The 27,704-nt window shown below is 40.1% G+C and overlaps 1 protein-coding gene across 1 annotated transcript in view; it reads left to right on the forward strand.

The window, feature by feature from the left end:
- The first annotated feature begins 282 nt into the window (after positions 1-282).
- COL6A5 (collagen type VI alpha 5 chain) overlaps positions 283-27,704 on the forward strand; it is an 85,988-nt gene continuing 58,566 nt past the window's right edge. Inside the window, exons 1-16 of the mRNA XM_036760491.1 lie at positions 283-355; positions 2,208-2,801; positions 6,109-6,717; positions 8,455-9,012; positions 9,834-10,388; positions 12,296-12,868; positions 14,692-15,270; positions 15,806-16,137; positions 16,248-16,335; positions 18,436-18,581; positions 20,428-20,520; positions 21,192-21,245; positions 22,393-22,464; positions 23,041-23,085; positions 24,334-24,387; positions 27,325-27,387. Of these exons, the coding sequence (XP_036616386.1) occupies positions 283-355; positions 2,208-2,801; positions 6,109-6,717; positions 8,455-9,012; positions 9,834-10,388; positions 12,296-12,868; positions 14,692-15,270; positions 15,806-16,137; positions 16,248-16,335; positions 18,436-18,581; positions 20,428-20,520; positions 21,192-21,245; positions 22,393-22,464; positions 23,041-23,085; positions 24,334-24,387; positions 27,325-27,387 (4,488 nt within the window). The remainder of the gene's footprint in view (positions 356-2,207; positions 2,802-6,108; positions 6,718-8,454; positions 9,013-9,833; positions 10,389-12,295; positions 12,869-14,691; positions 15,271-15,805; positions 16,138-16,247; positions 16,336-18,435; positions 18,582-20,427; positions 20,521-21,191; positions 21,246-22,392; positions 22,465-23,040; positions 23,086-24,333; positions 24,388-27,324; positions 27,388-27,704) is intronic.

Here is a 27,704-nt window from a genome sequence, read left to right on the forward strand (position 1 = left end):
AATTTGTGCAATCTTTATTTAACATTTTTGCATCCTCTAAGCTGTGGTGCCCTGCCTGGGACAAACTTCTGACCACCCACCCTTGTTACAAATCTGTTTATTTCTCTTCTTTATTATATATTCCATTGGTCCACTGCTGAGCCCCATATGTAGTCCTTCTAGACATACATTGTCCCAAAACCCAGTTTTGCTCAACATTCCTGTATGTAGTAAGCTTATTTTTATCTCTTATAAATAAATTTGTTTCCTCCCCAGAGTCCAAGCTTAAAAACATTCTACAAAATGAAGATGCTGCTAATCTCGTTGGCCTTAATCATCTTGGCTGGAACATCAGCTGATCAGAGCCCTGGTATTTGTCCATTTGGTTTCTGTTACTGTATGTTTGTCATGGGACACCACTGGATGCATAAGGAGGCATTTTCAGAAGTGAAGGAAGGGGTGGGGATAGACTGAAAACTAAAGACTGAAAAAAAAACCCAATCAGATAAAGTGGCTGTCTATTAAAAAAAGAAAACATCACAGCCAGCAGTAAGTATGCAGCGCCATCAAAATGTCTAAACATTAGGAGATAACAAAGATGTAGTTAGAATCCATGATTTGTGGGAAATCTAAAAGACTGTGCCTTTCACTCTCTTCTCTGGTCTAAGTTGTCTCCTAAATCCAGATCTGCCATTATTATTTATGCCCAAATAAGCAGGTTAGACTGCATCTGAAATTTAACAAGTGAAAAAAAAATCCCATCACTTCTCCCTCTCTGCCTCAGCGCTCCTGACTCAGTTCTCCTCCCCACCTTTCTCAAAATGAATGTTTCCTTTCTGACGTTCCTTTAAAAATGGTCGCGGTAGAGATAATTTTAAAACCTCTCCCATAAGCCAACATCCCAACCTTCTTGAAATTCTTGAGGTTAGAATCTTACATTATATCCTAATATTCTTATGATATATACTAATTTTACCTAATATAGTAATCTTGCAATATATTCTAATGAGCAACCACTTGTAAGGTGATGCTAGGCAACATCAGCAGCAGAGACTAGGTATCTTGGGATGGGGTAGGAGAGTCACCCCTCCTACACCTGGCTCTAGTATATTGGGTTTATGCCTCAGCATGGTTAATTTGACTCATGTCCAGAGTTGAACAAAACCCACCCCATCCCCATACCCTTCCCACACACACAGACAAGGCAGTCTGTGCAAACTGTCAAGATGCGAAGCCCCTGGGAAGATTTCCATAGGACAGTGTTGTTCATCCTAACCCACTTTCAAAGTCCACTTCATTGTCCACTTTTCCTCTGGAGCAGTACCACCTTGTCCTAATTTCAACTCTACATCAAGGATTGGTGGCTCCAGATGGTGAACAATTTCTGAAAATCACTGGCATAGTGTTAAGGAAAAACAAGCCTCTCCCTGCCTCCTCTTTTCTTTGCTAATTAAATTTTATTTTTTTCAATCGTCATGGGTTTTTCCCCCTTCTGTCTCTCTCTAGTCTATCATCCACCTGCTACCCCACTTACCATGGGGAGAAAAAAAGAAAATCAAAACCCTGTAACAAATAAGCACAGTCAGGCAAAACAAGTGTCCATGGTGACCATGTCCAAAAATGGGTGTTTAATTCTGCATATTAGTCTATCCAGGGGCTGAACTTGAGGACCTAGAGGGCCACATGTGGCCTCAAGGCCATAGGTTCCCCACACCTGTATCCTCTCTCTGTTGGGAGGTGGACAGCAGTCTTCATCATCAGTCCTCTTCAATCATGATTGATCATTGCATGAATCATAGTTCCCAAGTCTTTCAAAATTGATTCATTTTCACAATGTTAATGTTATTCTCCTGATTCTTCTCACTTCACTCTGCATCAGTTCATACAAGTTTTCTGGGTTTCTCTGAAACCATTCCCTTCATCATTTCTTACCGCATAATTGTATTACGTCACATTCATAGACTATAATTTGTTTAATCATTTCCCCCATTTGTGGGTACCCCTGCTCTTTATTGCTTTTGCTAAATTCCAATTGGAATATTAGAGCAATATTAAGGATACTTTTCCAGGATTTTTCCACCACAGAACGATGCTTTCCTTGCGTTTAGGGTTTATATCCAATATGACAATATGCTTCTTAAGTCACTATTATAGTGCCCTGTGGTTTTGAGGATCCGGGTCTTATAATAAGTTTCTTTTCTTCTTTGTTTCTGACTTGGGGTTTGCAGGTCCTGAGTTTGCTGATGTCGTGTTCCTGGTGGATAGCTCTGATCACCTGGGGAGTAAGTCTTTCCCCTTTGTGAGAACCTTCGTGAGCAAGATGATCAACAGTCTGCCCATTGAAGCCAACAAGTTCCGGATTGCCCTTGCCCAGTACAGCGATGATCTACGCCAGGAGTTCCTGCTGAGCACCTTCAAGACCAAGAACGCCATGTTGAACCATCTCAAGAAGAACTTTGACTACATTGGTGGGTCCCTGAGAATAGGCAATGCTCTAGAGAAAGTCCACAAGACCTACTTCTCAGGGCCAGAGAGTGAAAGAGACAAGAAACAATTTCCCCAGATTTTAGTTGTTTTGGCTTCAGCTAAATCTGAGGATGATGTGGTAGGACCTGCAGAAGCCTTGAAGAGAGATGGGGTGAAAATCATCGCATTGGGGATGCAAGATGCTTCTGAAGAAAACCTAAAAGCCATGGCCACTTCTCAGTATCACTACAACCTTAAGGCAGCCAGAAATGTGGGCATGTTTTCAGACAACATGACCAGGATCATTAAGGAGACGATAAAGCACAAGGAACGAATACAAGATGTTGATGAAGGAGGTGAGTAAGTTGACAAAAGTTATATGAGAGATATCTAATTCCATGGAGAAACCAGAGTTCATTTAAAAATTTTGAAAGCTGCATAAATAAAATATATTAGAATCACATTTCTCTATTCCTTGGCGCATTGTGAATCCTAAAAATACAGTAGGTACTCAATAAATGCTTGTTGGTTGATAGAGCAAGACTTAATAGGTCCATGATCTTATTATGCAATCACTCCTTCCATCTATGTAAACTGTAGCCTATTCACCTTTTTTTCAACATGTATGGCTGTTATTTAAATCCTTCATGTGCATCCTAAGATTCTTTCCATATTTACTAGATACTAGTACATACCCAATTCCTTTTCTGGTCCTACATGTCTTTAGCCATGCCTTTGATCCACTTATACACGTCATTATTGATTGGTGTATTTATAATAATGATATGGGGCAGCTAGTGGTACAGTGGACAGAGCCCTGGGCCTGGAGTCAGGAAGACCTGAGTCCAAATCTGGCCTCACACATTTACTATCTGTGTGACCCTGGGCAAGTCACTTAACCTTGTTTGCCTCAATTTCATCATCTATAAAATGAGCTAGAGAAGGACTTTGATCACATCTGTAACAAAACCTTGTATGGTCTTAATGTGTGAAAGATACCTTGTTGGAGAAATTTTAAGTCCACGTTTTGCTCCATCAAATCATATGCTCTTAAAAGAAATCTACAAACAATAGACACAAGTGGATATTATATTCCCTATATCTCTCTATTAACTGTGCCTGTGAAGACGTGGGCCACGGTCAAAGATCATCTGCAAAAGCCTGCTTATTCTCATCTCTTATTTTCGTCAAGGATCCCTCACTGGGTGCGTAGATTGTTCACAATAAAAGATGAGGAATTTGGCAGATTTTTGCAGTAGTTGATTTCTTCCTGATCACCTTTCTGGATAATAATAAAATACATAATCTTTTCCATTCTTTCGAAATCTTCATCTCTTTGAAATATGTTGAAGAGTAAACCATTGGTTCCTTTAAAATTGTGTTGCTTCCAGCATGGATTTCTTCAATATATACAGTAACCAGTATGTATTTGGTCGGGTCAGCCTCAGCTGTACTTCCTAATTTCAATTCATTATCATTATTAGTAACTCACTGAGATGGTGGAATCCAAATGAAGTGGTTCCATGTTTGTTGCTAACAAGAATAAAATCACCATAGAAAACTTAAACAGTATGTTCCACTTCACATATATTTGTTAGCTTGCTTCCAATATCATCTACAGATTTTTTCTTTTTCATTTCCTCCTCAGTTTCTTTTCACTGTTTTGTGAGGTGATGCTGATGGTAACTTTCTGTAATTGTCGGTTGGGAAATTTTGCGAATGAATTTATATTTTAAAGTATTGTGCCCCTGCCTATCATGTCCTTGTCTCTGCTTGGCAAGGAGAGCAAATATTGGTTGCCTGAGGCAGTTACTGGGATTTCTCTATCCCTCGTTGGGGTAGTTGTTTTGAATAAGTTAAATTTCTCTAAGACATGGTGTCTCTAGGAAAGAAGGAAGGAAAGAAACACATTTATATTGCACCTACTATGTGCTGGGCACTGTGCTAAGTGCTTTATGAAGATTATCTTGTTTGATCCTCACAACAACCCTGGGAAGTAAGGGCTGTTACTATCCCCATTTTATGGTTGAGGAAGAAAGACCGGCAGAGGGTAAGTGACTTGCTCAGAGTCACCCAGCTTCCAAGTGTCTGAGGTTAAATTTGAACTCAAGTCTTTCTCACTCCAGGCCCAGCTATCTGTGCACCATGGTGCCACCTAGCAGCCTCTCTAAGGACATGGTTATCTTTGCTGTTAATTCATTTGCTGCCACCATTTGTCCTTCTTTCTCAAAGAGGACCATAACAGTGATGCCATGACATGCAAGTGAATTACACTTAAGTGAGTCAGGGCTGTGCAAAGTGACCGGCCTCACTTTCTCCTCCAGAGCAAGTGGCAAGATATAGATCAGGACGACTGGAGATGGCCCTGGATGCAGTAGGAGACCTTGGCCTTTTTAAGTTACTAACAGAGCACTATTAGGTCTGTTTCCAAATATGATTAAGGAAAAAGGAAAAAGAACACTTAAATTTTAAAATATTGATAGCAGCTTTCGTTATGGTGGCAAAGAACTGGAAACTGGGGATGCCCGTCAACTGGGAAATGGCTGAACAAGCTATGGTACATGATCGTGACGGAGTACTACTGTGCTATAAGAAATGATGAGCCTGATGATCTTAGAAAAACATGGGCAGATTTGCATGAAATAATGAAGAGTGAAATGAGGAGAATGTTGTGTACAGTAACAGCAATCTTTAATATTGTTTTAAGAGCAACTCTGAGCAAATAAGTCATTTTGTCTCTTCAATCTCCTTGCCAAGCAGAGATAACATGGTAGCAAAGGGAAACGCCCGTTTAGAGTCTAAATTCATTTGCAGTACCTTTTAGCAGAAGAGACCATCATCTGACAGAATTACATTTTGGGTTGGAGCCGCTGTAATTGCATTATTTTTTTTAAAATTTTAATCCTTGCTTCTGCAGTGGAATGAGTACTCAGTTTGGAGTTAGTATTGGGTTCCAATCCTGCCTTTCCACTTTACTATGTGACCTTTGACAAGTATTTTAACTTTGAGCCTGAGATTCCTCATTTGTAAAATGAGGCAGTTGGACAAAATAACCTTTGAATTTCCTTCCAGGTCCAAATCTATGACCCTGTGGAAAACCATAACAAAAGAAACTCCAGTTGGTTTGGTTTTTTTATGTTGCTGTAACCAGCCAGTAATCTGACTGCACACAGCTATCATACTAATTTAGAAATGACTTCTGCCCTGTTAATTAGTACTTTTATGGGCATAGGTGTTGGAGTACTGGACTTGGCATCAGGAAGACCCGAGTTTAGATTTGATGCACCTTTATTGTTCTTATCTGTTAATTTGGAATTAGCTACAATGATGATAGCTTGTGTTTCTATCACACTTTAAGGTTGCATTCATTCTCTCTCTTTGGCCCCACAATTCTGTGAGATCAACAATACATTAAGAATGTATGATTTGTGTCAAGAGAACTGATGCCATTTGCAACTCATCTATCATTTATAACCTCAGAGAGTTGCTTGAGACAATCACAGCTAGTAAGTACCAGAGGCAGGATTTGAACCCAGGTCTTTTGGACTCCAGATATCCAATGAACTTTACTTTTACAATGTCTTTCAAGTAGCTGAATGTTGTCTTCACCAAAGTAGATAAGCAGGCTATATTAACCTTTGGATTCTTCCTTTGTCCTCACAGCATGTGAAAGAGATTCCATGGCCGACATTGTCTTCCTGTTGGATGAGTCCTTGGAGGTCAGAGGACATTTGGAAGACCTTCAGAGGTTCCTGGAGAACATCACAGTCTCCATGGATGTGAGGGAAGGTTGTACCAGGATAGGCATGTTGAGGTTCAGTGACACGGCAGAGGTGGTGACTCCTCTGGAAGCCCACATGAGCCAAGCTGAGATCATACAAGCCATTGGGAGTCTCTCTCTAAGAGATGGGAAGGCCTATATTGGGGAAGCCTTGAAAAAGGCCAGAGAAGAAGTCTTTAGCCGCAGCAGGAAGGCCCAGGGCGTGCGACAGATAGCTGTCCTGGTCACTCATAGATCATCAGAAGACGAGGTGAATGAAGCTGCTGAGGACCTTCTCCTGCAGGATGTTTCCATCTTTGCCATAGGCATTGAAGGCTACAACATCACCCAGTTGGAACAGATAGTGTCTTACCCTGCAGATCATTATATTTCCATCCAGAAGAGCTACACAGACCTGGAACCTTACAGTATCACTTTTCTAAACAAACTCCAGTATGAAATACAGTACAGGATGTCTGTCCAACATGAACAAACGGAACGTTACAGGACAGGTATGTCTTCAGCTCCGCATTTTCAATTTTATTCTGCCATAGCTCTGATTCTAGTTGCCCCAGGTGAAATGTAGAGGTATCTAAATTTGGTGAGTTGTTATTAAAACAGCTCATTCACAAAGATACTTCTCACCCACAATGGACAATGGTCAATGAATACAGGGTGTTCCAACAATTTTAGTACGATTTTAGGTATTAAAACTTTATTTAATTTGTGGTTTCAATGTGCCTCTCCCTGCTTTTTTCTCCCTTCACCACCAAGTGATTGTTAATCTTGTTCCTTTTTTTTTAATTGTCTATTCATACAGGGTGTCTGAAAAGTCTTCATGCAGCTTTAAACTTAGAGAGACATACAAATTAAAGCCGCTTGGGGACATCATCTACCATAAAATTAGCAAAGATTATTAAATACAAGGAAAATTGTTGGCAAAGTTGTTGAGGAACAGACACACTCATTCACTGCTAGAAGAATTGCCCATGTATATAATTTTTTTCACAATTGCCATGTTAATTTTTTTAACATTCGCTTTTAAAATTTTGAGTTCCTAATTCTCTTGCCCTAATTCCTGTCCTACCAATTGAAAAGGCAAGCAGTATGATCCCCATTTGTATAGTCTTTTTGAAAAGGAATCTGTTTTTTGCTATAAGAGATAACTCTTTGGAAGGGAAGAGCTGAAAGAGAAAGGAGACGGGGGAAATCTAGATGATAGAAAACCAAATGATAACAATAAAAAATCCATTTAAGAAAAAAAGAAAAGCAATATAATAGTGTGCAGTAAAAGTCAGGGAAAAATCATCATACCCCTTGATGGAATATTCTATTGTTGAGAATAAACCCAGTAACACTTGAAAAGAGATATCCATTCAGAGATTTTCACAGAAACATTTATTAATAATTGCAAAAAACCCAAACTAGAAGCAATCTTCCAAAAAAGGGGGAATTCTTAAATAAATTGTGGCACATTAATGGATAGGGACTGGATCTGTGATTTCACTAGCATAATGAATTATTAGATGAGGAAATTCCTTCCATCAATGCAAGTCCTTCAAAAGTTTTATGTTGCAAACTTTCAAAGGAAAAATCATTTTCTATACACTCACTAGAGTTGAATAATTAGGAATTTCCACAGTGATAAATTATAAAAAAGTTATTAGGAGATTAAGTTATTTGGAAAGAATTAATTTGTCACCAGCATTTTTCCCTTAACTGGACATGGCCTCCACTAGGTTCCTTTTCACTCCATTTCTATTTTCTAAAATGAATAACAACTTCGAAAGTATGTCTTATATTTATTTTAAATATATCTTATACATACTTATTTGTGCATATGTTGTATCCCCAGACCAAATATAAAACCCTTGAGTGCAGGGACTAATTAAGTTTGCCTTTGAATCTCTAGTACTTTACACAGTACCTGGCCCAAAGTAGGTGCTTAATACATGCTTAATTGTTTGCTTTTAAAAACTTAACTTCCCATGTGGACACCTGACTATGTATATCTATCTGTACGTACCTCTTAAATACAATCCTAGTCCTTTTTGTTTTAGAGTTATAGAAGGCCTCCAACATTCAAATGATCCCCTTTTCCACATCTATTGATATCATGTAAAGGATCCAGAAAAATGGCTGAAGAAGCCTTTCTTTAAAACTTCCAAAGTCTTAATGTTTTTCGTCAGATGCTCCTTCTGAGTGCACCAACATTAATAAGGCATAAACTTTTTATCATTCCTTTGCAGGCTGCATTGAAACAGAAAAGGCTGATATCTATTTTCTCATTGATGGCTCAGGAAGCATTAAAAAATACTTCCGAGAAATCAAGAATTTCATGATCGAGGTGACACGAATGTTTATTGTTGCTCCGGAGAAGGTCCGGTTTGGAGCAGTGCAGTATTCAACTGAAAGTCAAGAGGAGTTTGGCATTGGCGTATACTCTAACAAGGTGAACTTAGGCAAAGCCATTCTCAATATCCGACAGATGGGACACAAAACAAATACAGGGGCAGCCCTGAATTTCATGCTCCAAGTGATACAGGACTCCAAGAAGAAGCAGCCCAGCAACATCCCCTGCCATCTCCTCGTCCTAACAGATGGGAAGTCCAGGGATAAAGTTGCAGAACCAGCCAAGAGACTAATGGAGGAAGACGTCATCATTCATGCAATTGGCGTCAAAGGAGCTAATATAAGTGAGCTAGAAGACATAGCAGGATCAAAGGACAGAGTTAAATTTGTACATAATTTTGACTCTTTAAAAAGCATAAAAGATGAAGTTGTTCGGAGCATCTGCCATGAAAGAGGTAAGAGAAATCACTCGATCCCACACATTTATTCACAAATGGCTTCCAGATGATAGATGATCAAGTTATGAGATAGGCCTGGTGGCAATATGGCAGATTCAGGCTCAATGTCAAGAAAAGCTTCCTAACAGTTAGACTGGAGGTAGAATGGACTTCCTAGGAAGATAATGACTGCTTCCTTCTTAGAGGTCCTCAGACAATGGCTGGATGATTACTTGTTAGGAATGTTATAGAGAGAATTCTTGTTCAGACACAGGTTGGACAAGACCTTCTTTGGGTTTCCGCCCAATTCTAAGATTCTGTGATTCTTTGAATTTCCATGGTAGATTTATGAATTCTCCTTGGAAAACTCAAGAAAAAGATGTTATAGAGTGCTGATATGGAATAATATTTTTCTATTACATCAAATACTGCTTGGAGTAAATGACGCAGTATATACTCTTTCAGCCCCTAGGATACTTTTCGTTCTTTCTTCTTCCACCCCTTCTATCATTTTAGCCAATTTGATTGGTATGAGGTGATATCTCAAAGTTGTTTTATTTGCACTTCTAATGATTTAGAGCAGTTTTATATGACCATACAGAACTTTGATTTTTTTTTCATCCAAAAACTGCCTGTTCATATCCTTTGACCCCTGGAATACTTTTCATCGAGTTAATGTATGAGGGAGGAACCCTCATGACCTGAAGGAAAGAATGCATCATACAATTTGAATTGATTTTTATAACATGATTTAATATTTTAATAATATTTGTTTTTGCTATCTTTTTAGTTTGAAAATGGTTATCTGGATTAACACCGTTTTTTTTAATAACCTACAGACTGTAAAGACAAAAAAGCAGACGTCATATTTCTGGTGGATAGTTCCGGGAGCATAGGAGCCGCTACCTTTGGTAAAATAAAAGCATTTATGAAAAACCTGGTGGACAAGTCTCATGTTGGCATTGATCAAGGCCATGTTGGTGTCATCCAGTTCAGCAATGTTACCAAGAAAGAATTTGGGCTGACTGAATATATGACCAAAAATGACATTTTTGATGCAATTGACAGAATGAATCCCATTGGAAGAAAAACCTATACAGGAAAAGCACTGAGATTTGCGTCTGATTACTTTGAACCCTCGAAGGGAGGACGTTCGGGGGTCAAGAAGTTTCTTGTCCTCATCACCGATGGGAAGGCACATGACAACTTTCAACAACCAGCTTTAGATCTTCGGAATAAAGGAGTCACTATCCTTTTGGTTGCGATCTTCCGATCAAAATCACCTCAGCTAGAGCATATCACCGGGAATGCAAACTTGGTTTATTATGTTGAGAGATTTGATAACCAAAAGCTACTTGAAGATAAGCTGGTTTTTGATATTTGCACTCTTGATGGCAAGTGGTCCCCATTTTCCCTAAAATGACTTGAATGTAGTCTTCTAGAACATGGGATGTTAATACTTCTTAAATGAGTTTTGTTATAATAATAAAAATCACAATCATGGTAATAATAAGCTAGAATTCATAATTCTGTACCAGTCCTTGGACATAATTAAAGCTGCCTTTGGAAAAATACTATTTTTTTCACTCTATATGTTTTTAACCAAGGCTCTGGTAGCCATGGGTATTAGGAATTAAGAATTGGGCGAAATAACCTCAGTTTCCTCATCTGTAAAATGAGATAGAGAAGGGAATAGCAAACCACTCTAATATCTCTGCCGATAAAATCCTAAATGGAATCACAAAGTCAGACATGACTGAAAAACAACTAAAAAAATTTATGGGCAGCTAAGTGGGACAGTGAATAGAGTACTGGGCTTGGAATCAGAAAGACTTGAACTAATGGTTCAAATCCTGCCTCAATCCTTTACTAGCTGGGTGACCCTGGGCAAGTCACTTAACTCTGGTTTAGTTCCTCATCTGTAAAATGAGCTGGAGAAGGAAATGGCAAACCACTCTGATATCTCTGCCAAGAAAACCCCAAATGCAGTCATGAAGAGTTGAACATGCCTGAAAAATGACTCAACAACAAAGTATCATAAGGTCTTGGGGAAAAAACATACTGACCTAAAATCTGGCTTTGATGTTTTCCAACATTTTTTAAGAGTTAGTTACAAGTCTTAGAAGAGATATGTATGGATGTAGTATTGAAATATATAGACATGTTTAGAGAGATCCATGAGTAGTATGGTGTTGGAGATGGAAAGGTAGTCTCCCTCATCACCTTTAAATTCTCCTATTCCTTTCTACTTTTGCATTCTCCTGTAGATGACCTGAACACAGATCTCCCTTTCTAGTTTTAAAGATTTTATATTTATATATTTGTCTTCCAGTTGAGTCCACAGAAGAGAATAAGTTATAGTTTCAAGCCATTTCACGTCTTTCTTATTCGAAAACCATCAGGCAGTTATTTGTAAAACATGTAGTGTTTAGCTCACTGGCAGCTAATGCCAAAGAGAGCAATCATGGAACACATCAATCAACATACAAATTAAAGGCAATTGTGGGTTTTAACTTACCCCATGAGGTTCATCCAGTTTTGAGAGAGAGGGAGAATCCAATGGTATATTGTGGGTGCCACAGATTAAAGAACTGAGCCAACAGTTCTGTAAATCCAACTTTTCAGAGCCAAGGCAAGTTTAGCCATGTGGCCATGCCTTCTTTTCTCCGATATGTGTATGTTTTTCTGGGTATAAATGAATGAAATATCTTATTTCAAATGCTGATCTTCAGTTAGTAATAATTAGGGTTTCCTCAAATATCAGTTTAGAAACAACACAGTATAGAGAACAGACAACTGAAGGAGATATTCAGAGGGAAGGCAAAGGAAAGTAATCCATGTGGAATATGGAAGGAACTCGGGGATGGAGAAAGATCCAGAGTGGGCATGACAGCTGTCTTCAAATACTCAAAAGGTCCATCTGTGAAAGTAGGTTTTAAATTTGACTCCATGGTACAGAAGTAGGAGCAGAAGGTCACAAAGAACATTTTGAGGTTTGATCTCAGGAAAATCTTGCAAATGAGTAGCATTGCCGAAAAGAGGAATTAGCTGCCTTGGGAGGTTGTGGGTTCTCCCTCCCTGGACATCTTTGAGCAATAGCTAAGTGATTACTTGTAAAGTATTTCATAGTGGGAATCCTTTTTTTCTAGTATCAGTTGGCAGCTGAGGTTTCTTCCAGCTCTGGGATTATCTCTTTAGTGTCCGCCGTGTGCAGTCTTCCATGAGAATTGCTTCTTCCCAACAGATGCTACAGGGTGTTGACTGCATGGCCTTTATTATGAAACCTTTCTCCTTCTTGCAGAATGCAAACAGATTCAAAAACTAGACATCGTATTTGTGTTGGATGATTCCTCAAGCATCAGCTATTCTCAGCATCAGAGCATGATAAACTTCACGATGCACCTGGTGAACAAGGCGGATGTTGGCAGAGACCATGTTCAATTTGGAGCCCTCAGATATTCAGATGATCCTGAAATCCTCTTCCACCTTAATACCCACCAGACCAAGGAAGGTGTCCTTAAGGGACTTAACTACACAAGAGGAGGAATAAACACTTACACAGCCAAGGCTCTGATGAAATCCCATGAGTTATTTACTGAGAAAAATGGCAGTCGAATCAACAGCGGTGTAAAGCAAATGCTCATTGTGATTACTGATGGGGAGTCTCATGATAGTAAAGATCTTGAGGCCACAGCCAAGACACTAAGAGATAAAAACATCATCATCTATGCAGTGGGTGTACATGGTGCTTCTGAGAAAGAACTCTTTGTTATAACGGGCTCAAAAGACAATTATTTCATGGTAGACAATTTTGAAAAACTGAAAGAAATTTACCTACCCATTGAGAAAAAAGCTTGTGACAATTCACTTGATGGTAAGTTCCTACTTTAAAAGTCACATACTAGATCTGTCTGAAACTAATGTGAAACAATGACATTAAGGCTGCCACACATTATCCATGTGACCTTGGTTCAACCTCTTTGGGCCTCAATTTCCTTATCAGTAAACTAAGGGGGCTGGAATATAAGACCTCTAGGGTTCCTTCTTGCTCTAAATCTGATTCTGTGATCCTTCCAATTCTTAATCCTTTGAGTCTACAAGGGAAGAATGACTTACAATATGCACGTGGATCTCAGAGGTCCTCATTATTTTGTAGGGTCTCTCTTTCTTTTCAGAGAGGGAAGTTTCCATTGTCTTCCTTCTCTGTCCTTAGCTTATTACATTTCCATTCCTGATGTTCTGTTGATCCAGTTGATTTGTGGTATCATTGGTCAGTTTGAGACCCAACTGAAGCGAGAAGGTTTGTAGCTGGTAACAGATCAGCTTTTCACCTGCTCTTCATTCCAACAAGCTATAACCCCTTATGAGGGCAAGGACTATTTCATTTTTGCCTTGCCATCTATAGTGCCCTCCATGGTGTATTACACATAGTTGGTGATTGTTGTCTTTTTTTAAAAGTTGAATTGATTGAAATTGAATTCACTTTTAAGCCTTTGGGCTCTTGACGCATCTCATGCCTTTAGTGTGCTCTCAGACTTCAGTAACCAGTGCCCCTGGGTTACCGCCATAGTGGAAAGGGAACCAAATTTGTCTTCAGAAGGACCTACATTCAAACCTTGACTCTTCTTCTTACTACCTGTGTGACTTTAATCGTATCACCTCTCTTCTCTCAGCCTCAGTTTCCACATCTATAAAATGAGGAGATAGGACTAGATGATCTCTAAGAATTCTACCAGTTCTACACCCCCTAATCCATTCCCTTAGAAGAGCTTCACATCAAACACCTTCCCATTTCTCTTTGGGGAACTTAACATCAGTGTATCCATGTGGGAACTTTAGATTTCCCTCCTATTGTTATGGCCACATTTCATACTAAAAATGCCTCTGGTGAGCATTGCCATATGAACAGCCACTTCAGATAATAAAAACAATAGCTTTGGGGTTTATAAAGTGCTTGACAAATACCATCTCAGTGGATCCTTACAACTACTGGACAAGATAGGTGCCATCATCCCTATTTCACGAATAAGAAAGCTGAGGCTGAGAAAGTTTAAATAAACCAGTAAGTGTCTAAGAAGGGCTTCTAGCAATCGGATCCCTCTGTCATGTCTTACTTCCCTTCACTTGGTGATCATCCTTGGCCTTCCATATTAGTTATTCTAAAATGGAAGCGGTTAGGTGGCACCAGAGTGAACAGACCGCTGGGCCTGAGTCACGAAGATGTGAGTTCAGCTCTGGCCTCGGACCCTTATTAATTGTGTAATCCTGGGCAAGTCACTTAACTGCTGTATGCCTTGGTTTCCTCATCTGTAAAATAGGGATGATACTAACAGTATCTACCTCCCAGGGTTATTGTGACCATCATATGAGTTATTTGTAAAGTGATTGTGATTTGCAGATGTTAAAGCTATAAAAATGCTATCGATGATGATGATGATGATGATGATGATGATGATAATGATGATGTTTGTCATTCGTTCCCCTTTCCCCTCACTCTCTGTGCACCAAATTTTCTTCTTCTCTCTCTCACCCAACTTTGCTCCTTGGTGGAGCCATCTGTGGAATGTGAGTCATATGAGCTTAGGAAAGGTGCTGCCTCTGCTCCCTCCCCCTTCGCTCTTTCCCTTTCCTCCCATCTCTCCCCCTCCCTCGATATATACATATATAATATAGAATTTTGTTTCCTTCTTTTTTCAGTTTGTGACACAGAAAAAGCAGATGTGTTTTTCCTTTGCGATGGCTCTGACTTGGTAACTGAGCTGGAGTTCGGCAAAATGGTTTATTTTTTGGCAGACATCATTGATAATCTTGATGTTTCATCTGAAAACACGCATGTTGGGATGTCCCAGTTAGGCACCCTTTACCAGGAAATAATCCAACTGAATGATACCTTGGATAAAAATGAGCGGAAAGCTAAGATTTTGGCTACTTTAAAGCGCAATGGAAGTCCTCGGCTAGAAGATGCGCTTCGCCACATGAAGGACACGTTGGTTTCTGGGAGCAGGATCATGTCTGGAGTCCCTCAGATACTGTTTGTTGTTCTATCTGGGAAGCCAAAGGGAAGCATGACCATGGTGACTGAGGCTGTGGCAAAGCTGAGAGAGCTTGGTGTGTGTATCATGGCCTTGGGCATTGGGAATGTTCGAAATGATGAGTTTCTCCATATCACCCACAACCCTGAGAAGATTATCACGGTGTCTAATTTTGATAACTTGAAGGAAGCATATGTGAAAAAAAGGGTCATCCGGGAAATCTGTAACAATTGTCAGCAAAAGAGTAAGTGTACCCCTTTCCCATTGCTTTTTGTAGTCTTATTGGACGTCTTGCCAGTTTCCAGTTTCCTGACTGCGTTCCATGGCATCCCTCTTCCCCACTCCTTAGAAAACTTGTCATCAGCAGGTTATGCTCTCGGAGAGGGGTAAGGAGGTAGCTGACCTGCTCAAAACTGTGGTAGAGGCACTGAGCTATCCTCAGCTAGATCACCATCTAGCTGTCATCAATCACTTCCTTTGTACCAATGCCCTTGGCACATGGCGGAGGTAGGACCAGTTTTCTATTTCATGTACTCACACACATCGATTCTCATACCCAGAGGAAGGTAGATAGGACGTGGAGTTAGGAAGACTTGAGTTAAAGTTCTTTTATTTGTGTAAATTGAGAAGATCACAGTAGTCTCAAATGCCTTATATGCTTTTTAAAAAAGAAATTCATAATTCTATAATTGGCTAATTCTCCCCCTTCCTTCCTATCCCTCCTATCATTTCTTGGGTCTGTACATTAATGGGTGATTATTTTCCCCCTCTATCTCCAGGTTGCTTTGTGGATACTGTCGTGGGCTTTGACATCTCGACCCATCAGAGAGGGCAGACCTTATTTGAGGGTCAACCACACCTTGAATCTTACCTTCCAGGCCTCCTAGAGTCTATTAATTCCCTAAGAGGGGTGAGCTGTGGGAGAAAGACCCAAGTTAGTGTGGCATTTAAGGTGAACACTGATGCCAGTTTTGAACCCAGGTTCCAGATCTATGAAAAAACAATGATGGAAACCCTGAGACAAGTCACGGTCAATGGGCCATCTCACCTTCAAGTGGCTGATCTAGAGTCACTTTGGAGTCTATTTAATCACTCTGAAAATCATGGAAAGGTAACTACTATTTTCTGGGTCCAAAATCTTGGTATTCTTTTCTTCCTCCCCTACTGTAATTAGTTTTTAGCTGCCAAACCTTCCCTTTCTCCTGCTTTATCTCTCTCTAGGTGATACTCATTTTTTCTGATGGTCTCCAGCATGGGACTGATGATCTCTGGAGGCTTGAAAAGAAATCAGATGAGCTCAGAGAACAAGGTAACCTACTGAAAAATGTCGTGGGATTTGTTCAACCTTTCAACCTGCATTCCAGGGCGTCTCTGGATCTTGGAATTTGCTGAAATAGTAGCAAATCAGACCTTTAAAGATGTCCCGCGGGCTTCCTTTCCCCCTCTTATGCAGCTCTTTTAGGGATGTGCTAGAACTCTTTATGAAGGGAATTGCAAAGAGCAATTGGTTGCTGGTCCTACCTCTGTAGCACAAGGGATGGTCTTATTTTGGCTTAAATCCTTGTATTTGTTACAGAACTGTGCACAGCCATAATATCCCAGGAACCATATCTCTAGAGGATTCAGTTCTAGCTTGAGGTTTTATTTATTAAAATAACATTGGTTTGGCTTGACTTGGGTTACTATTTGGGCAGTAGAAGGAGTATTCTATGATCATGCAATTCTAGTTCAGTCTGGAATCTCTGGGTCACTGTGGACTTGTCAAATGGGAATCTCTTCCTACTAGATCTGTTCCCTCTGTGCAGGTCTTGAAAGATGAAGGTCCAGAAATTTGTCATTAAATTAGCTCTCTGAAACTTCAGAACTCCCTCCCACCCCTAATCTAATGGCGAGCAGCTTACTTTCTTTATGAGTTCTCTAGGAGTCACATGATGTAGATACACTAAAAATACACAATAAAAGATACACTGTCTCCCTTAAGCAATATTTGACATCACTATTTGACATAATTCTAGAAATGCTAGCAAACCTATAAGAAAAAAGGGGGTAAAGATGGGCAAAAATAAAACCGTCCCTCTTTGTTAATGATCTGAGGGTTTATTTAGAATACCCTAAGGAATCAGTGAAGAAACACTGAGATTTATAGCTTTAGCCAATTTGCATTCTATGAAATAAACCCACCAAAGTGAGCAGCTTTTTACATGAGAATCACAAAATCCAAGAAGGAATAATAGGAAAGGAAATCTCATTCGAAATAAATTCAGAATACATAAAATATTTTGGGGTCAATCTACCAAAGCACACTCAACACTTGTATAGATTCAGTCACAAAGTGTTCCATGAAGAAAGAAAATAAACCAACATAAATAACTTGTTGCTCATGACTGTGTTCATGACTGAACTGGGCCAATATAATTAAAAATGGCAATATAAATAAAATGGATTCCTTGGCTTCCTTTAAGTTCCAACGAAAAGCTCATCTTCTGCAATCCTTCTTAATTCTAATGCCTTCCCTCATATATATATATACATATATATATATGTGTGTGTGTGTATATGCATATGTCTCTCTCTATATATATATGTATCCTGTATCTATCTATATCATATACATACACACTTATATCCTGTGTGTATATATATATATATACATATATATATATATATTTATACATGTATATATCCTGTATATAACTTGTTTGTACATATTTGTTTGCTTGTTGTCTCCCTTATTTGTGAGGGCAGGGACTGTCTTTTCCCTCTTTGTATCCCCAGCACTTAGCACAGTGTTTGGCACATAGTAGACACTTAACAAATGTTTTTTGACTGACTGAATTACGTATTTAACACTATACCAAACTATAAAAGAGATATTTTACAGCACTAGACAAATTTACAACAAAATTCATTTGTAGGAACTAGAATATGAAAGGGAAAAATGCAAAAATGTAGGAATGATGAAGGGGGATAGCACTCTCGGATTTCAAACTATATTATAAAGTAGGACTCATCGACTATTTGGAAGTGGTTAAAAATAGAACAGTAGACTAATGGGACAGATAATGAAAGAGAGAATAAGAAATAATGGTGCTCAGCAACCTGGTATTTGACCAATCTGAAAACATAAATTACCTATAAAAGAACTCACTATTTCATAAGAACAACTAGGAAAAATGGAAAGCATTGTCGAAGAAAATTAGGCTTAGAACAACATCTTACACCACATTCCACCCAGCACAGTGCCTGGGTTATAGTAAGAGATTAAAAAAACTTGTTTCATGATTAATTGATTAGTAGACATGCATTAATTGCTACTGCATAGGGTCTTATTATGGGAAAGGCATCTATTTAGTTTTTTTTTTTCATTTGGACCCACTTATGTTTTGTCTCTCTTATTTATGTTCATAAGGGTTGCTGGGTTTATTTGTTGTTGCCCTGAATACCACCTCTCATCATGAAGACTTTTCAACCATTGAATTTGGAAAAGGTTTCGAATACAGGACACATTTAAGCATTGGAATGAGAGATCTGAGCAGCACACTGACAAAGTACCTGGTGAGTTACTTTGGTTGTCCAAAGTTAAGGTGATTTAAACATTTATATTAGGAGTGGCAATTTATAATAGGACTGCCTTTTATTGGCTTTGGTTAAATGAGTTGTCCTTCTGATGCCCCGCATTGAGTGGAGAAGCTTTGGGGACCTGAATATCTTTTCCTCCTCAACCTTTCCTTTTTCATAGGAATGACCATTAGCTACTCAAATGCATATAGGATGGCAAAATAAAGCAAAAGTAAAGTACGTGTTCCTAACCATTCTTCACATTTGACCAAGGGCCAAGGAGCCATTTTGGTAGCTAAGTCAATAAGCATTCATGTGAGGAACCATTCTAAGCACTGGGTTACAAAGAAAGGCAGAAACAAACCTTGCCCTCAAGGAGTTTACATTCAGGAAATACTTAAGTACATGCAAGATAGAGACAGTGGCTGGTAGTCACTGACATTGCCCCCTCCCTATGGGGATAAGTCAGTACCTGTTTCTCGTCCCCAGAGCAAACTCCTGCCATCTTCAATGTGACCACTCCCCAACCCTAATGATCTTCTTATCTGGAGGGTTCAACTGGGGTGGGGGAGAAGTGGTTCTTCTGAGGATAAAGTTTTCCTGATGTAAAAGATGGATACTTGTTTTTGCTTTCTATGCACAAAGATTTCCTTAAGTCTTGTGAGTGTGAAAGGAATCACAGAAGCAGTAATAAGCTGACTAGACCAGTTCTCCATGCATGGAGGGAGTTCCAGGACCCTCCATGACGAAGGGTCATATTTGGTGCTCCAGGATGGTGAGCAGAGTTAAAGGGCCACTTCAAGAGACAGGACAATCATTGGGAGGGTTGGCGAAGATTGGGAATAATCACCAATGCCTCCCCATCATTGTGAATCAGTCAACAAGCATTTATTAAACCCTACTCTGTGTCAGGCACTCTGCTAAGCACTGGGGATACAGAGGCAGCGCAAAAACAGTCCCTGCCCTCAAGGAGCTCACAGTGTAATGGGGAGACAACATGCAAACAAATAGATAAAAAGTATACCCAGGGCAAATGGGAGATAATCAACAGAGGGAAGGCAGTAGCAATAAAGGGAACTGGGAAAAGCTTCCCATAGAAGCTGAGATTCAAAGGAGGCCAGGGAAGCTAAGGAACGATGAAGGAGTAGAATATTGCAGGCCTGGGGAACAGCCAGTTCAAATACCCAGACTCTGGAGATGGAGGGTCTTGTTCAAGGAAAAGTAGTGAGGTCGGGGCGCTGGATTGATGAGTCTGTAAAGTCTGTAAGAGCAAGGAAGGTACAGAAAGACTAGAAAGGTAGGAGGGGTCCAGGCTGTATTTATTTTGTATACATCTTGTGTTTATGTACCTGTGAATGTGTTTCATTGCCTTAGTAGCATGTAAACTCTTAGGGGACAAGGACCGTCTTATTTCATCTTTACATCCCTAGGGTCTAGTGGACTAGGGCATGTTGGTACATGGCATTTGATAAAGATTCATTTGGTCTGATTCCATTTGGGACATTAACCCAGACAATGTCTTTTTTTTTAAGAGGCAACTAGGTGGTGCAGTGGACAGAGAGCATTAGACCTAGAGTAAGGAAGGTTTGAATTCAAATCTGACCTCAGACACTCACTTACTGTGTGACCCTGGGCAAGTCACTTAACCTTTGTTTGCCTCCTCAACTATAAAATGGGGATAAATCACAGCACCTACCTCCCAGGGTGGTTGTGAAGATCAGATGAAGGCCATTCGTTTGCACAGCTTTCAGCACAGTGCCTGACATGCAGTAGGTGCTGCATAAATGCTTATTCCCTTCCCTTTCTGGAAGAAGGATGCTCACTCACTTTCCCTTCTCTCTAGGACAATATCGCAGAAAGACATTGCTGCTGTGCCCTTTGCAAGTGTTCAGGGGCTCCAGGGGCACCAGGATCACCAGGATCAAGAGGCTCAAAGGTGCTTCTGGAATTTTGATTTTGGTCTCAATCCTGCCTGCCGGTTGCTTTTCTCCGCTGCTCTCTTTCCGTGTGGATGATGTACCAAGAGTCCTGTGGGGCACAATTGACTTCTGCTGTAGTTGTTATGACTGGTTGTGATTTTCAGGTAGAAATGGAGTCTCAGAGCATTCTGTCTGAGGCCAAGACTCATCAGAGACCTCCAATGTCTTGGTGACTCCATGCAGAGCCTACAACTGCCAAAAGGCTATGCAGACCAACAGAGCCCTTCAGGGAGACCCCGCTCCTTATGGATTTTTTTGACAAGTCCAGGAGCCTCAGTTTAACTAATGACTTTTCCACTTGCTGCCTCTGTGGACATTGGCCAGTCACTTGATGTCACTGGGCAGTTGTCTGACCTAAGTAACAGCCAGCATTTCTACGTTGCTTGTAGGTGTGAAATGTACCTCATGCATGTCCTTTCCCTTCATGCTCAGTCCTATACAGGAATGACAATCATAGATGAGCTCAAAGATTTCATCTTCTAAAAGGGGGATCTGCTGACTAGTCCCTGCCTCAGGCCTAGCACAGGGAGGAAGCTAGAACAAGGAATTTGACTCAAACTCCTAATGATTTCATGGGCTCAGCTCAATGATGATGACTTATGTGCTATTCTCTTTTCTTCTTCCACAGGGATTTTGGGGTCAGAAGGGCAGCCAAGGACACAGAGGAGAAGACGGAGAACCTGTGAGTCATTATGGCTCCTCATGGATTGCTTCTCTTATAGGAAGGACTTCGGCCTTCCAACAGGGTCTATGGGGTGAACACCTGTGGCAAAGCCAGCTGGCTTCCATCTGATCACTGGGTGGCCTGGAGCTCCTACTTGGCTCAGGCTTCCTCCCCCAGCACTAGCCTCATGGTATCCCAAGGTTTCTGACAGTTATGGCACCACTGTGCCCTTCTGCTTGCAAAGTTGTATTCTACCCATTTGTGCCTTAGCCCCTTTGGGCTCTCCTTGGTGTTCATTTTAACCCAATTTCACCTATATAAATATATTTTCATGGGAGGAAGAAGGATAGAGTTGGGGTGAGGGAGAATGTGTACAGCCCCAACCCCACATTCTCTGAGGTTGCCCTTACTTCATCTGAAAGCTCCCCAGATGGAAGTCCTTTCCATGGTCCCTATTATTAAATCATTCTCAATTAGCAATCTCTGTTGCACGAAGGGCCCCCATGTGGACCAGATTCTTGTATTAGCCATGATCTCTCCGTTGGCTCAATATGACCGACCATTCCTGGCAAGTGCTGCCCAATAGCTCCTGGAGAGCCCTGGGAGGGTGGGCACAAGATGAAATAGCTTCTAGATCTCGGGCAACAGCATAAGTTTCATGGGAAGTGCCCAAGCATCCATTTGCATTCTTTGGTGGTATTTCTGAAGCAGCATGGGGTGGTGGATAGAGAGCCAGCTTTGAAGTCAAGATGACCTGGGTTCAGATTCTACCTCTCACACACACTGGTTGTGTGACCCTGGACTAATAATCACTTAACCACTCAGTGCTCAACCCAACTCTTCAACATTACAAGTTGTGGAGAAGGTCTTGGCCTACCCTGGTAGAGGGTGGGAAAATGCACCTGGGAGTTCCCCAAACCACTGAAATCACAGATTCGGCCCCATCCCTATCACTGGAGAATGTCATTTACAGAGCAGAGGTTGGGGGTGTTGGGGAGACTTTCTGCACTAGCTTTACAAGTAGCTTTGTCTGCCTGTGCATCTACTCCCTATGGGGGGCTCTCCAAGGCCTTATTAATTCTTCTAAAAGTCAGGTTTGTAGTAGTAGCCCAGCTTCATTTTAATGGATGGGATTTGTCTAAGTGTTTTTGGTTTCTTTTCTCAGGGGACAAGAGGAAACAGTGGGCCAGATGGAGAAAGAGGTGCTCAGGGATGTCAGGGTGACAAGGGCCTTAAGGTAAGAATCTGTTGGAAATATTGTTTAAATCTCTCCCTCTCTCCTTCTTTCCCTCTCCCCTTCCCTCCTTCCCTCCCCCATCTCTCTCCCTCTCCTCCCTTTTCCTCTTTCTTTCCCTCTCCTTCTCCCTTCTCCTCCCTCTCTCTCCCTCCCTCTCCCTCCTCCTCTGTCTTCATCACAGTCCATCTTCCTCTTGACTCTTATTCAAGTCAATATCCCTCTTAGGGTCTCTACAGAATAATAGAATCTATAAAACTCTAAGACATCTTAGTTTAGCAACATCATCTATTTTAGGGCTCAGTTTTGCGATCTATAAAATGAGTGGGTTCTAAAATCCTTTGCCTCTCTATTTTCCATCTGTATCTGTAAATGACTAATGTTTAATCTCTTTCAGGGAGTCAGAGGAATGAATGGATTTGAGGTATGGTGAAATTTCCCTTCTAAATTTGATTCTTTTGTTTGTATATTTGTTCTCAAGAATGTTCTATCAATCATGGTCACAGACCACACTTTCTTAAAGAATGTAGAGAGAATGACTTCTGACATTTACTTCTTGTTTCTTTTTTGATCTATTAGGGAGAAGAAGGAGATTACGGAATTGATGGGATAAATGGAGAAGAGGTAATTTTCCCCTTCATCCAATAGTCAATAGTCAACAACAATCAATAAGAGCCTACTATGTGTCAGGCACTGTACTAAGTGCTGAATGTAGAAATAATGAAAAAGATAGTCCCTACCCTCAAGGAACTTATAGTCTTTTTTTTCAAAATATTTCAATTTATTTTGTTAAATATTTACCAATTTTACATATAAATGAATTTTTAACATTCATATTTTAAAATTTTGAGTTCCAAATTCTCTCCCTTTCTCCCATCCCTACCCCCTTCTTTGAGAAAGCAAACAGCTTGATATTGCTTATACATGTGAAGTCATGCAAAACATATTTCCATGTTACAAAAGAAAACATAGACCAAAAAAGGGAGAAAAATAAAGTTGCAAAAGTATACTTCAATCTGCATTCATAGTTTATCATTTTCTCTCTGGAAGTGGACAGCATTTTTCATGATGGGTCCTTTGGAATTGTCTTGGATGGTTGTCATGATCAGAATAGCTAACTCACTCAATTAATGATCATACAATATTTTTGTCACTGTGTACAATGTTCTGGTTCTGCTCACTTCACTTTGCACCAATTCATGTAAGTCTTCCCACGTTTTTCTGAAACAATCTCATTTGTCATTTCTTATAGCACAATGGTAGTATCCCATCAGAATCAGATACTGTAGCTTGTTCAGCCATTCCCAAGTTGATGAGTATCTCCTTGATTTCCAATTCTTTGCCACCACAAAAGAGCTGCTATTGATATTTTTGTACAAATAGGTCCTTTTCCTTTTTCTTTGATCTCTTTGGGACACAGACCTAGTAGTGGTATTTCTGGGTCAAAGGGTATGCAGTTTTATAGCCTTTTGGGCATAATTGCAAATTGTTCTCTAGTATGGTTGGACTATTTCCCAAGAAGGAGCTTACAATTGAAAAGGGGCAGACAATACACAAAAAGAAGCTGAAAGGAGGAGGGTGCTGCCAGAGACTGGCGATGGGGATAGTCATGGAGGTAAAAGGAGGAAGAGCAACTGATGGGAAATGAAGTTAACTGGAAAATTCTGAGCCCTCTGTAAAGGGAGGTTTGGGGAGGCATTCATTCTCCAGGCTTCCAGTCAGAAGAGAGAGGTAGCAGAGGAGGTGTTGAGTATCAAAGCATGATCAGTCTCCACAGAGATGAGACTTCAGGCAATGAGCCCAGCTCTTTAGCATTAACTTGGCAACATAAAAAGAAGAAAAAACACATTTCCCTTTCTTTTCTGTTTTCAGGGCTTCCATGGAACTCCAGGGAAGAAGGGGGAGAAAGGTGACCCAGGATCCCGGGTAAGGTTTGCTAACACCTACAAGAAGTCAGGGCACTGTCATGGATAGAACACTGGACTCAGAGTCAGGAAGACCAGATTCAAATGCCGCCCCTTAGCCTTACTAGCTGTGTGACCAAGGGAAAGTCATGTAACATCTGTGCCTCACAATCCTCATCCTCAAAATGAGGGTATTATCATCTGTAGTGAGAGGCAATATGGTATAGTGGACCCAGAGCAAGCCTTGAGGCACAAGACCCAGGTTCTTGTCCTGCCTCAGTCATATGCTCACATTGAACCTCTCAGTGTCCCAGACACTCTATGCAGGACAGGTACCCCTCTCCACTGGCAGAGGAGGTTTCTTCATTGGGCAATCACAGTTCCAGCTGTTTGTTTGTTTTAATGTTGTGAGGCTCAAATGAGATAATGTATAGAAAGCACTTCGAAACTTGAAAGTGCTATAGAAATATCAGTTATTACTTACTGATATGCATATATTTATTTACAATGCATGGGAATCCTTAAATGTTTATGGCAAGGTGATTATCACTATGACAAAACAATGAATGTGTTTCTTCTGGTGGCTTTAAAGTATGACACTTAGCTCCAAAGTGGGATGAGAATACTTAAGACAGAAGTATCCAGAGAACTCAGTGGTATTTGATGTGTGTGTCTACAGTCCTTTCATGCCTCACAGTTGGAAGATTACCACCAATATCCCTTTATAAGAAATAAAAAATCAGGGGACAAAAAGATAAATTTGAATAAAGCTTGGCTTGTGACACACATCCATTCATCCTAAAAGCATTTATAGAAGAAATTGTTGGGAAGATAATAGACACCAAATGGAATGGACCCACTGCATTTATGATCATCTAATTTCATCATTCATGGTGGTAGAAGTTGCCATATTTGCATTCCACCACTTCAGTACCCAATATACCATGTAAGGCACTTAAGGTGAAATTGAGAAAATGACTCGGCCAGACCACACACTTACAGAAGAAATCAGTCTGGATAGTGGCAGAATTTTAAAGACACTTGGAGATCAACTTGTAATATCTCTCAGAGAGAAGAAGATTCCAAATGAATGGCAAAGATTATAGAAGATACTATTACTTTCCCCCAAAAGGAGGTGTGGGAGATATTGGCAGCTGCCTAACCCTATTCTACTTTCTGGTTTCTATAAGGATTTTATGAGAATGGTCTGTGCAGAAAGTAAGGATACCCTTAACAAAAATATGAGAAGGGAATAGGCAGGCTCTATGGATGATTTTCTGTAGCAGACCAAATTTGCATAGTCACACATTTGAGAAGTATAAAAAATATAAAGTTCCTCTATATTTATTATAATTTATTTATTATGAACCTTTGACTTGGTAGAGCAACATACAGTCTTAAAGTCTCTCTTATGACAATGTGCTTCCCATATATGTTAAGATAATCCATGATTGTAAGTGCAATTATAGAGATGACCTCATTCAATTATTCTTTAAATATTGACTTCAAATAAGGCATAAAACAGGGAGCCACATGTTCACCAAAGATGCCTAGAGAAGAGTAAGTCCCTACAAATGGCAAGATTCTCCAGATGCCCCTTTTTGTAGATGGCTTCATGATGTTTATATCAATCCCTGGAACAGGATTTGACCTGTTCAATGAGATCCATGGTCCCCCTAAAGAGATCCACCCAGCAATCCACCCTAGGAAAAAAACTAAGTAAATGCAGAGTGAATATTATCCAGATTATATGTTGTTTTGAGGGTAGTCTGTTCAGTTAGACCGTTGGTACATATGTCTTGGATAGTCATTGCAGATGGACATTGAGGAGAAGATGGGCTAGATCTTCGGCTAAATTAAGTAGTGCTTTCAATGATTCCAAGCTTCTCCTTTTAACAAAAACTCCTCTTTTGAAAATCAATAATCTCCTGATGAGGGGTCCACAACCCTGTGGAGATTTTGGTATTCCACAATCTGCAGTCACTTAGAATCACTAAAATTTTTTAATAATGTTTTCTTTAAATAAAGCTTTGTTTGAGGGATAAAGGCAATGGAAAGATACAATGCGGTCATAATAGGCTATATGATATTAGCAATAAAGAATTATAGACCAAAATCAATATAAAGGCTATCAAGGAGATATAGAACCTAAAAAGGAAGTGGGATAGTCACATGGAAGAGTGGGAAATGAAAGGTGGACAGCTCATATTCTCTATCGAGAATCCTGTAATGTAACTAGGAGGGAGATCCACCCATTGCTCAGCATATTGGGTGGACCACATACAGAGGATTTAAAGAAGGAGGATATGAATAAGAGTCATGAACCAGGAGGAGGTATCAATTAATTGTAAGCTGCACCATCTGTAAGATCGCAAACGTATTGAAGTAAGCTCACCATAGTTGCCAATCAGATAATACCATAATCACAGAAGAATCAAACTATAGATGACCTACAGGGAAATGGCAAGATGCAAGATGAAGCTTCCTTAGCTTCCCTACAATGCATTGTATTTAACAGGGTTTTAAAAATATTTGTTAAAAGAACAAGCAAATCTCATGTCAAGGTAAGGTACAAAAGACATCTGCCTCAGCAAATGTTACCCTCCTCATGAACGTTTTTTCACCTTGTAGTTTTTCCATTTTAATTTCTCCCTATTGTGATGCTGGAAATTAAGTCAAATTTCTCAACTGCCAGGCAAACTGACCCTGAGAATTTACCATGGACTGTTAAAGCCTCATGGAACTGGGTTCTAATGCTTAGCATAGTGCCTGGCACATAGTAGGCACTTCATACACGATGGAATAATTGAGGTGTTGGTGACTTGGAAAGCTAGTTCTCCTTTTCACATAGGATTTGCTGGCATTTAATGTCTTTAGGGCAAAACTTACTGTAAAAGGATGTGCTATATGTTGTCCTAAAAGTGACCCATATTCTCACTTAGAACTTTCTTGTTTGCAGGGAAGTCTGGGTCCCAGAGGCATCCCTGGTGTCCATGGTGGAAAGGGATTTCCAGGAGATCCTGTAAGTTTCAGGGGCTATGTTGGCTCTGTATTGTACAGTTGGGACTCTCATTCCATTTCAATACTCAATATGGATCATGCTGCCATATTGATAAATGAACTTTGGAAAGAGCCCAGTTAAGACTTAGAGACTCTAATAGAAATAGTGTCTTTTTCAAGATCTGCTATGGGATGGCGATTAGCATGTCAGACCTGGAAACCCATTACATTGAAATGATACCATTGTCTGTGATAAAAGCATCATTGGTCATGCTGTGGATACTGGGAAATCAGGATATGGATCCTTTCCTTTCTCTGTCAAGACTGGCTGGGCTTAAG

This window comes from Trichosurus vulpecula, chromosome 5 (assembly GCF_011100635.1).
Source record: "Trichosurus vulpecula isolate mTriVul1 chromosome 5, mTriVul1.pri, whole genome shotgun sequence".
Lineage (NCBI taxonomy): Eukaryota > Metazoa > Chordata > Mammalia > Diprotodontia > Phalangeridae > Trichosurus > Trichosurus vulpecula.